Raw genomic sequence first — 11924 nt, 5'->3', positions numbered from 1 at the left:
CTAAACACGTTAAACGTAGCTAGTAAGGTGAAATCATGAAATGTTGCTTTTAAGTAGAGTTGGTTCTTCGAAAAATAGAAAATATATAGGCCGAATTTTAAAGCGAGATAATAGTTACCGAAAATATTATACAGCTGTAAGCCACGGTGCTAACTACGTAGGGACGCACTTTAATAATTTAAAAGCTTGAAAGGGTTTTTTAGAGTCCATGGTTTAAGTCTTATTAACATATTAACCGTAGTAGATAGCTTTTACCAAGTAGGTGTTACCAGAGGATGACCTGCATTTGTCATGAAAAACCGTATATACAGATCTTTTTTAAAGAATAAATAAATGTTTTAACATAATTAATAGGAAAGACTTTAATAATTTCTATATTGTCTAAAATTAGATCTACAAAGAGTTGCAGAGCACTATTCAAAGCTATTTTAAAAGGAAAAAAATTAAAAGATTTTAAAAAAATTCTTTAGTTTCAGCTGGTTAAATGAGAGTAACCCAGATAAATTTCTTATTTAATTCCTGTTAAACAAATCTACCGTTCTAAGCTGTCAGTTGCAACACAAAAATTACTGAAACACTTTTTTTCTTTGCTATTAAGGAAAGATTTAGTAAACTGCAAGGAATCTAACATTTATATTAGGTTTAACACATTTAAGCTTTCACTAACCAAAAAAACCTAGTTTATTCTATTATAATTAGTTAAAACTTACCTTTTAAAACTGTAATCAGCTTCATATTTTTAACTTAAATAGCACGCTTCGTTTAAGTAAAACCTTTTTAATTAAGAATTACTTTTCTATATAATAACTTTTCTTCATAAAATATTAAAAAATTGGTTTTATTTTAGAAATCAAACTTTTATTCATTGAAATATTTTAGGCAATACACTTTTAACAAAGCGAAGCAACGTTTTTAATAAACTAGCCAACAAAATCTAGCGGTTTCTTTCGCTCAACTCAATAGTCATTGAAGTTTTTTTGCGGACCAATTACAATGCTTTGAAAGCCTAAAATATTAATTTCGTTTTTTTTGCTGGTGAAAGTATATGAGTTATAGAACTGACTTTACGGCAAAAAAGTTTGCATCTTCATTACTAATTTAAAGCTTATTTCTTAATTCCTACTATACATAATTACATATATTATGTACTTTTTTTTTCCTTACAGTGCGGTATAAAATTAGCTTATGTCACATTGATAGAGTCATAAGCTTGTTACTGGAGGACTGCTATCTGCATGAAATTATTATATATTTTTTTATATAGGTTTAAGCGCTGGAAATCTTCGATGTAATTTTATATTACAAAAATAAGAATTAGTTTTTTTTAATAAAAGCCAAAAAATCTAAGGTCATGAGGCACAATCTTTGTGGAACTTCTTCCAGTTTATGGGCGTCCCCACTTATCTGTACTAATAAAGCAGGTAACCTTTAATACTTTAAATTATTGAGTTTTATAAACTCAATTGTTTGCCTTAATATTTTTTTAAGTATTAAGCTCAAGACTTTCTACTTTTGATGTCTTTAAAGAAACCAACATGACTTGTAACGAGTTACCAAACTATACGGTAGTTTAAAATAACAATTTCTCACTATAAACCTCTTTTCCTACATATTTTCGTTAGAATGTTCATTTATTAACTTCTTTAAAAAAATCCCTCAGTCTTCAAAAAAATCACTATTCGTATAAAGAAATTAAGGCTACTCATCGTAAGGTGTCTTCCTTTGGCTTTTGGCAATACTTTTTTTTAACTAGTGAGCAGTCATCTTCCTGTATCGTAGATATTTCAATAGTTTCAACTACGTCCGAATACTCGTTGCAGGCCGACCTTATTGAAAGTTTTTTAAACCTTCAACCTTTTAATTTTAAAATGAAATTATTGATAACAGCTACTAAACTAGTAAATAGTACTCCTTTACCGGTATCCTCGCAAACCATAGCAAAAGTTGAAAAAGAGGTAGTCTATATATATATATATTTATATGTATGTATAGGATATATATTTTTTTCATTTGTCATCGTCAATTATTCGATTCTTAGTGAACTGTCTTATACCTTTTATTGTTTTTTAAGGTTAAGAAAAAGTCAGGATATTTGAGGGTCCGACTACAAGGAAAATTCTGGTGGCCTATTCTTAAACTTGATCTTTTTAATTTCTCATTTTTATTTTTGAATTATAATTCTTTAAATCATTGTTACGTTTACCAACAGAATTTACTTTTTAAATATGATTCTGCACTTTTTAAGAAGCAATTAAAGTTTTTTTAAATATTAAAAAACTTTAGCTTATGCTCTTCGTTAACTTTAATAAAGCGTAACTTTATTAGTTGGTTTGGTGAAAATTGTTTAAATTTATAATTAAGAACTATTAATTTATTTTACAAAACACACAACAACTTTTTAGGATAGATATAGTTTTGCGTATAAATAAACTTTAATTAACTTTTAAGTGAATTGCTCCTGTAATCCGATGAAATTTGAATTTTAATTTTTTTATTATTTAATTCCAACTATGGTTGTTAGTATTTTAGTAATTTTTAATACAGTAGAACTAGTTTTAGCTTTATAAATCTTTGTTTTTAATCAAATAAAATTACTTTTTACTTGCCAACGTTGAATCTTGATAATCTTTACACAGCATTCTTTCGTTTTTTAAAAAAATAAGAACCCCTTATCAGTATAACATCGTAAAAACTCTTTTATTTTCTCTTAAAATCTGTAATCCTTTAATTTTGTTAAAATTAATTCCGTGCGTGAGTAAAATATGCATATTAAAACCTATATAATAAAATTTTTAGAACAACTTTTTTTATTAAAAATATATTAATAAAAGAAAGCGTATTAATCGAATTGTATTTTATTTTTTCTATTAATTTTTTATATAATCTTACTTTTTAGGAGGAAATGGCCTATTTTTTATTGCGTTTTGGAAGACGCCAAACTGAAATTATATAAAAACCACAAAGCGCTAAGTGTACATTTCATCACTATTTTAACATGCCGAAGTTTTGTGTGTACTATTACGCTTCTGCAAAATTTTTTCTGCTTTTTTACATTAAAAATAAATTAAGTTTTTTAAAAAGTTAAGCTTTATCCACGCTGCTACTTAATTTTACGTTACTTTTACAGTAGTATATGATTTCTAAAGATTTTATTGGCGATGTAAAATGTATTTTTTATTTGTATATAATATTTCTTGGTTGTGATTTTAACATTATTTTTTTTAAATATAATATGATCTTAATTTATAGCTTTTAAAAAAGCTTCTCGCTAGTTTTGCACGTAAAAGTATTTCTGTTTGTCCTTGATACATAATTTTATCATTATCTAAATTATTTAATTTTTAATTTGACATTTTTCTACTGCTGTGGAGTGATTCTTTTATTTATCTATTATTTACGATGCATTATTTTTTATAAAGAAACGGCCGATTCGCGAAATAATGCTTCTAGCAAAAACCGTCGAACCAATTTTTCAGATTAATAAAAAATATCAATTTAGACTCAATTCTTTCGACGGTATTTCTGGTATTGTTATTTTTAACATTAAAAAAAACTTTTACTGAACTGCTTACTTTATATAAATTTCACTTAATTTAGTATTGTTTATTATTTTTCTAGTTTCTTTAACAGTTTTTATAAGCTTGTGGTGCTGACGTTACAGGTTAGAGGTTATATAACGGTAAGAAATAAACATGAAAAATGCTATTAAGTAATGCCATGAAGATTAGTCGAAGTAATAAAAATATTTAGGAAGTTAAACAAAAACTTTTTACTGATTTTACTATTTTTAACGGTTTTTAAAAAATATTTATTTTTTTTTTAGGTTTTTTTTAATAACCTTGAGATAAAAATAAAGAAATAGTAATAAATTATTTTTATATAAAAAGAATAAAAGTTCTGATGCATAAATAATTATATTATAATAAATACTATAGTAAAATAAATGCATTTTGTTTTAATAATTATTATCAAGAGACTAATAAAAATGAATACCTTGACAGTTTCACTACTTTATAACTCACTTTGTTAGTTGCTATAAATACTTGTTTATTGGCGCATTTTGGTATTTTAACTGCACTATCGAATTGGTATTTAGCGCACTATAATGTTAAAACAAAATAAATTTCTTATGTAAATAATTATAATTATTACTTTTTAGCGTGCAGCACATATATTTTTGAGTGCCCGACGGCCACTGCATTATTGGAATGGACTTGTACCCTTCAAAAGTTATGCCTGCCCTCAGTAGAGCGGGCTTCTTCCTGCTCGCCTTTTTTTGGCTCGGTTTATTATTTTTCTTCCGTTTCATTAATTTGGCTCTTTTTAAACAAAAGTCCTATTTAGAAGGATATTGGTAGCCTTTATTTCTTATTGGGTTCACTTTTGTGATCCTTTTAGGTGCTGGCGAATTTAGTCTGCCAATCAACAATGCATTGTGCGGTCATCACGTGATATTTAATAGCAATAAGAAAAAAATATTTTTGTTTACTTGAATTTTTGATTATAAGCTTTTTAGTTTTATACCCTTTTTTAATTAATTTATTTTACTTATACATTAAAAAAATTATAATTGTTAAACAAGTTTTTTATTGTTATTTAATTAATAACTTTATATAAAAAAATGAATTGGTTTTCATCTTCAGGAGCCAAAAGGTTTATAATTATAGATTTATAGATTTACTTAATCTATCTTTTATTAGTGAACCGTTGGGCTAAACATAAAAAATTGACTTATAATGTTGGAAAAATAAACAAAGAAAAAAAGTTTCGACTTTTCAAACTTTTGATTCGGCGTCCAACTCTTTCAGAAGTAAGAAAGAAGGGAATCATAAAAGGTAATTTCAATAATAAGGAAAACAAAATTAGTATTCATATACATAAGTTGGCGTTATTTTTTTTTGACAGTTCCTTAAATTAACTGAATTTTTTGTTGGGGATTTAGAGTTATATAAACGACTTTTTAAGACATTGATAATACATGCGTTTTACCAATATAATAATTAAAATAATGGCGCAAGTATGCTGATATTTGAAAATTTTTTATATCCACAAGAGGGGCAGCATTTTTGTAAACGCTCTTCAAATTTATTGAAACTTTTTATTAGAAATTTTTATATGTTAGTACTTCAAAATAAATAGTAATATATAGAAGTAGTGCAGTCAATATTGCAATGAATTTACTTTGTATAAAATTTTTATTATCGATTTTTAAATATTATGCAAATTTATTAGCGGAGAATTTTTAATAGATCTTTACTTTGGATGCACTTTGGAGTCTTTATGCTTGCGTGAGAGTTCAAAGTTTCCCAACTTAGTAAAGCATTGTGTTGAATATCTTGAAAAAAATGGTAATATTTTTATGTTGACTAATAATAAATGCATAAGAGAATAATAGTGATAATTATATTTTAAATAAATAATTTACTTTGAAATAATATTTTTTAAAATTTTTCGAACCATTTTCATTTCTCTATTAAATAATTACGAAGATCTACTGAAATTTCCTGGCATTTACCGGCTTTCTGGCTCCTTTCATTCGGTCCGAAAACTCCAGTACGAGATCAACCACGGCGGCATTGTTGACTTCAACAAAATTAGTAAAGCGGAAAAAGCGCCCATCGTTACAAGTTGTGCTTTTTATTAAACACTTGATTAATTTATATTTTTACAAATTACACTTTTTAAAAATGCTTGTTGACTTTTTATGGTAAATTGCTCATTTTTATAAGAATCTGATTGGTTAATTTTCAAAAAAAATTTAGTTAACAACCCGATTGGTTTTTTTAATTTTTTAGCGCTTTTTTATTTCTAATAAACTTTTATTATTCACATACGAATTTATTTATGAAACTTTAAAGTATTATTATTTATTAATACAAGGTTTATTAAAGTTGTTCCTTAATGAACTTCCTGTTCCATTAATTCCTGCTGAGCTGTTTACTAACTTTTTATATAATTTGGAAGGTTCGTCTTTCTATTGGTTGCTTTTTCAAATTCTTCTTGGTTGATACTACTAATATTATAGTGGTTAAGTAGTTCCTTTTTTCTTTATTATTATTATTATTATTATTATTATTATTATTATTATTATTATTATTATTATTATTATTATTATTATTATTTAGCTGATAAACTAAGCATTGCTGTTAGTCAACTACCTTATTGCCATAAGGAAACTTTGCTGTATCTTCTACGCCATCTTGCTCGGTTTTAGATTTATTTTGTTATTATTATGTCAATGAATTTGATATTATTTTAATTTCTGTATCGTTGTAACGTTTTTTTAATAATAATGATAATCGTTTTAGTATTTACGGAAAGTTTTATCTAAACCTTTCTTGTATTATTAGTAACTATTCTGAAAAGTTTTACTTCGTACTTTTTACTTCAAACTTAAAATTATTCATTATTATGTAATATTCTTAATATTATCTTGCAAAAAAAAAATTGACAAATATTACAACATCTTTAAAGAGTAATGCTATTATTATTAAAGCTCAAACATTTATTATAAATATTGAGTATAATTAATAATAATTAAAAAAAAGTTATATTAATAATAGAAATAATAAATGTTTTTAAAGTCTTATGAAAGTTATTATTTGAAAATGAATTCTAAAATTTTCCAAAACTTTCAATAGTAAACATTTGTATATAAAATATTACTAATCTTTCAATTGGTAGGAACTAACTATTCTTAATTTTTTATAATTTAAAAATTTTTACTTCATATTCTTTAACTCCTAGAGAAATTAAGTTTTTCTACCATTAAAAATAATTTTTGTTAGCATTTCAAAAATTAGAACGATAAGTAAAGTCGACTGGCAAACGAAACTTTCCTATGATTTTTTGCATTTAATAAATTTTTATATAGAAAACTTTCTTGATAAGAAGTTTAATTATATTAAAAACTTTAATGTGTTTTTATTAAACTGCTGTATACCTTTTTTTTACCTAGAACTTTTTATGAACAGTAAATTTGATTAACTTTATTATTAATAAGTTTTTAGTATTAGTAATAAACTTTTTCACTATATTTATAAAAGTATTTTTTTTAAGAGTTGTTGAATACAGCCACGTGAATATGATGACTACCTCGAACCTCGCTATAATTTTTGGCCCGACGTTGATTGGCACTTACGGGGTCCACGCGCTTCCGTTCCAGCAAAGACTAATCGAGAAACTAATCGAGAATGTTTGCTTGTTGCAATAAAATCCTGTAATTAAAGTTATTTTATAATATTTATGCAAAAAACGAGAAAGCGTTAAAAAAAGTTCAATGATATTTTTGGTAAATAAATAAATAATTCAAATTTTATGGGTAAAAATCACATATAAAAATATTATTAATCTTTGAAAGAGTATTGATAATTTTTATAAATCACGTGCTCATCTTAATCCACATGCTGGTCTGCTTATTGCTCCATGTGTTTTTACAGTGTTCATCGCGTCCCCCTTTTGCACTTTATAACCTTGTCATTTTAAAAATTTGATTACCGTTCTATGATAAAGTATCTTTAAAAAAAGCTAAATATGCTAAAGAAATCAACGAGGTAACATTGACCACTTATCCACCATGTGCTCTATCATACGCTATGGACAGCTTATTACGAAGAAAGACAATTAATTAAAGGCGATCTTGCATGGTTGTTTACGGAAAAAGAATATTAAAAGAGTGGAAGTACAAGACCGTAAAATTTGGGTTCGTTAGATGGCAGAGGAACTAATGATCAGCAAGGATAGTGTTGAACGAATCCTTCATAGTCATTAACTAAAATGTCAACGCCTCTAGGTCCGAGATGAAGAGTAAAAAGTTCGGGTGATTATGATGATCTAATGCTATTTGTCATCGTGTTTGTAACCTGTGTTGCAACATGCATTAATCAGTGCGATCCAGAATCCTAACAAGGGTCAAAGGGAGAAAAGCCACAGCGCATGGCAACGATATTCTGGCAGAGCACAAGAATATTTTAAGTGGATTACTTTCTTAGAAGAAGATCGAGGAACGAGCAAATTATGCTGACTTAAACATCCACTTGCGACAAGTCAATATTAAAAAAGAGAGGGGCAAACCTAGCAGGGGAATTTTCCTATTACGATAACGCGCCGGTATACACTGCCTAAGCTGCAAAGCGTGCTATACGATATATGGGACTTTGAGGAATTAACCATCCACTTTACAGTCCAGAACTGGCTCCCAGCGATTTTTACTTGTTTAAAGATGTAAAGATGGCATTAAGTGGTAGAAGAATTTTCCATAAAAACGAAATGAGGTCGGCAGTGGATGAGCATTTTTCGCGGGATAAAGCACTTGTTTGGTCGATGTGAAAGGTGTACTGAAATAGGTAATAGTTTTTAATAATCTGTCTTACCACCCTTGGCTCATTTCATCGATTGCAGTAAACGGAATCGCTTCTCCTCTTTTTCTTTGTTTCAAAGTTGGTAGTAAGTTAACTGTACTTAATAAATAATATTAAAAGTTATCAAAAGTAATAACACTTAATATATTTAAATTCATAAATTATTAATTGAACGTTTATAATAACCAAAATACAATATTAATTAAAAATTAATTTATACAGGTAACAATAACGATATTTAAATTAAAAATAATAAATAATATTATTCCACAGGGGAAGTTGTCTGAAAGTATTACAAAAAACCAAAGTTAATTATATAAAAGAAATGTTGCCGTCATGGATAGAAAAGTAAATTAGTAGTGAACAGGAAACATTTTTGAAGGTTTTAAATTTACTTATGACGTATTTATATATTACGAATAATTGTGCTCAAAAACATTCAGAATTTTAGCACCAGCGAGCATATTCAAAGATTTCATACAGCAATAAAGTAACCACATAACTTTTTTGAATGAGAGAAAAGAGGTTATTGATAAAAAAAAATACCTATAAGAAGTCGGCGAACTTTTTATATATACCCTCGCCTTTCATAGTGTTTATCACGTAGATGAAGGTTTTTATAAATTATATGCCCTGAGCTAAACACTTATTAACTAAAGTTAAATATGAAAGCTAAACATATTAACTTAGTTATATTAAACTTTACATAATAATAAGAGTTATAAAAAGTGAGTACGTAAAATAACTGAACACCGTAAATAGGCTGCGTTGTCTGATAACTAATTAATATAAAATTAGTCATACAAGTAGAAAGCCTGTAAAAGTAAGTTTATTTTCAGGGTGACTAGGCAATTTAAAAGCTTAGTTTGTCTTTATGTTTATACATATTAAGAAACAAGATTACAACCACATAGAGAGAGCAGTTAGCCACATTCCAAAGTAAACTAAAGGTGGAAAGTTAACTTTTTGAAGTATTATTTCGTGCACTAATTTTTAAGTATTATTTCGGATAATTTTGCCGAGTTTAGTTCTTCTCTTTGAAGATCACATTTATTTACAATATACCACTCGCATACTGTTAAATCGAGTCTCTTAAAATAAGTCCAACAAATATAACGGTCTCAAAAGTAATTAATGCTGTGTGACAAAGGAGGATGCACTTAACTTATTTAAAAGAATTTGGCTGAAGAACATATATAAAAGTTAGTTTCCCCTTTAAATCCCGCATCTCTTTTATAAAGCTTAAAAGGCTGGCGTCATGGAGTTCTGTAAAACTTTAAGCCGGTGTCCAACTAAAAAACATAAATAACAGATTCAAGAAGAGGTTTTAACAAACGTAACTCGAGGTAAAATTGTACCGGCAGATCCTTTACAATATCAAAAACAGTGTAAGTTGAATAAACTTTTCTATTACAGGATTTAATTTTGTATCCAAAAAAAATAATGTACAACGCTCCCTTAAAACAAAGCGGGTTCTCACACACTTCAAAAGATACCTGAGTTTTTAGAGCAGTGAAACATTGACTTATTAGTTCATCCTTTCTCCTGAAGTACTAACGCTTCATATAAGTTTTTTAAATGAACGGTTCTATAGACATTTCTATTCTCCCAAAGAAGCAGTCGGCTTCTAAAATCTAGAATAACTGTTTTGAGTATTGTTTTGAACGAATGCTTGATGGTATCAATCTATGCAAGCTACTCTGAAAAACAATAAAGCACAAATACTCAGTCTGCTATGTTTCTTAAAGCAACATTAGTCTTTAACAATGTTCAAAAATCTGTTGCCTTATAGCTATTTGGGATTTTCGGTTAACTTATAGTCTAAATGTTGCCAAGTAAACTCTTATAAAAAGATGAGCTTTTTTGTTTCACTTCCTTATGCCTATTGGCTGATGATACCAAAAGTTTTTAATACTTTGAGATAAAAAAAGGTAATTACCCCGTAAAATTCGTTTATCATGAATTTTGTTCTAATATAACTTATAACTTATTACTTTATAACCTTAATTATTCTCGTTTAGAAGAATTTTTAGATTAAGCTAACTTGAAGTTGTTATTTAAAAAGTGGCAGTCAGTCTTTACTTTAAAAAAATAACCCAATTCTCATAAACCTAAACAGTATAGTTTTCTTTTTCTTCATGTTGGAAAAAAAGTGTCTCAGGCTTTATTAAATATGCAAACAATAGTCTTAAAAATTATAGCTTTGACTTTACGAAAGTAATTCTCTACGCTTATTCATGAAAAGTATTAAAAATTACCTTTTTTTTTTTTTTAAAGTACTAAAATGGGGGAACGTCTCTCAAAAATGGTCATACTAGGTTTTACAGTAATCAAACTCTTGCTTTAATAATCTGATTTCAAGAATAAAAGGTATAAAAGTCAACTTCGCACAACGAAGTAGGATTTAGCGACGGACAAGATCACGAAAGGCAATCGTGTATAAAAAGAGAGCTTTGTTTTCTTCTTTACAGTGCTTTCGAGAGAAGAATCAAGATAAAAAAGATGAGAGCGATGAAATTAAATTGTTAGCTTTGTAAGGAACTAAACAGAGATAAGGTGGTCCTTAAAAGCTTTAGACAGTTTTAATGGAAACGAACAAGGTTGTAAAGTATTATGACTCGCCAACTAAAGTTGCAAAAACTACAGTTCGTTTTATTTTTATTTTTTTTTACTAACATCCTACAGTTCCATACGTCCAGCAAACCTTTGCTGTATAATCCTTATTTCCCTCTTAAGCTATAAGAGTCACGAAAGAAGGTCCAGCTCCCTTCGGAGCGTCTTCATATTATATGTTTGCATACCAGGTCCAAGGGCAACTTATAAGTAGAAAGAAGAACACAGGAACTACTAAACAAACCAAAAAAAAAAATCGATTTTATTATCAAGAATAATTAGAGAAAAATAAGTAATAAGGCCTGTAAATCATAATAATAATAATAAAATAATTTAAGTGATAATATATAAATATACTATAATACGCTGTTTTTCTTATATGTACTAAATGACTTATACTAATACCTGTCGATTAAGCATACTGAAATACTAGTTTACATGTATTTTGTCACTTTTATATATGTATTATTTATCATTAAATAATAATAATAATTATAAAGTGTAAATTAAATTATATCATAAATGAGTAAACGACAAATAATTAGGGTGATGCAGCTCGTCTTTGATATCGAATTATTTACAAACCTCTATTAACGTCAGGCTACTGATAAAAAAAACCCATCAACTTTCCCTCCACGGCAGCAATAAATAAAACATGAAAAATTATAAAACGTATAATTGTTTTAGTAAGAAATTATTAAAACAAGGCCAATAATAATTTCTCACAAAGGTTTTAAAACTCTCCTATAGCGTGAACTAGTAACTGAAATTCAAAGAAGCATAGCTCTAGCACTCTATACTAGAACAAAATATTCTATACTTTAATGGCCCTACTTTAAGTCCCTCGCTAATCTCTGTAGATAACCTTTGCAATCCACCACTATTTATTTTTTTAATCTTAGTGCTATGTTGTAATACTCAATACATGATTAGACTTTTTTAACTGCCTTA

At 27.5% G+C, this 11924-nt stretch overlaps 1 protein-coding gene and 2 long non-coding RNA genes across 10 annotated transcripts; 1 reads left to right on the top strand and 2 right to left on the bottom strand.

The window, feature by feature from the left end:
• Positions 1–1218: 1218 nt before the first annotated feature.
• Positions 1219–7215, top strand: LOC135121476 (uncharacterized). Of its 7 annotated transcripts, none has more exons than XM_064045790.1 (17): positions 1219–1288; positions 1349–1421; positions 1489–1565; positions 1623–1712; positions 1761–1836; positions 1888–1955; positions 2072–2121; positions 2897–2972; positions 3420–3525; positions 4160–4284; positions 4345–4653; positions 4701–4835; positions 5250–5348; positions 5490–5627; positions 5881–5964; positions 6126–6207; positions 7060–7215. In XM_064045790.1, the coding sequence occupies exons 2-11, from the start codon at positions 1352–1354 to the stop codon at positions 4387–4389; spliced, it is 783 nt and encodes a 260-aa protein (XP_063901860.1). In that variant the 5' UTR covers positions 1219–1288; positions 1349–1351; the 3' UTR covers positions 4390–4653; positions 4701–4835; positions 5250–5348; positions 5490–5627; positions 5881–5964; positions 6126–6207; positions 7060–7215. The 7 variants fall into 7 exon arrangements, with proteins under 7 accessions (XP_063901860.1, XP_063901861.1, XP_063901859.1 ...); XM_064045791.1 differs by adding an exon at positions 3619–3679 and having other exon boundaries at positions 4160–4653; XM_064045789.1 differs by having other exon boundaries at positions 1900–1955; positions 4160–4653.
• A 173-nt stretch (positions 7216–7388) lies between these two features.
• On the bottom strand, positions 7389–9012 carry LOC135121477 (uncharacterized). Of its 2 annotated transcripts, none has more exons than XR_010278993.1 (3): positions 8907–9012; positions 8373–8459; positions 7389–7472 (listed from the first exon to the last, which is right to left on the bottom strand). It is a non-coding gene; the product is annotated as an uncharacterized LOC135121477 (long non-coding RNA). The 2 variants fall into 2 exon arrangements; XR_010278994.1 differs by lacking the exon at positions 7389–7472 and adding an exon at positions 8141–8310.
• A 384-nt stretch (positions 9013–9396) lies between these two features.
• LOC135121478 (uncharacterized) lies at positions 9397–10161 on the bottom strand. The gene is made up of 3 exons (XR_010278995.1): positions 10086–10161; positions 9857–9994; positions 9397–9652 (listed from the first exon to the last, which is right to left on the bottom strand). It is a non-coding gene; the product is annotated as an uncharacterized LOC135121478 (long non-coding RNA).
• Positions 10162–11924: the final 1763 nt, after the last annotated feature.

The sequence above is a fragment of the Zophobas morio genome, unplaced genomic scaffold (assembly GCF_036711695.1).
Source record: "Zophobas morio isolate AGI-343-1 ecotype UQ-CSIRO unplaced genomic scaffold, CSIRO_AGI_Zmor_V1 ptg000599l, whole genome shotgun sequence".
Taxonomy (NCBI): domain Eukaryota; kingdom Metazoa; phylum Arthropoda; class Insecta; order Coleoptera; family Tenebrionidae; genus Zophobas; species Zophobas morio.
The sequence above is the reverse complement of the archived record's forward strand: the minus strand, read 5'-3'. Positions and strand labels throughout refer to the sequence as shown.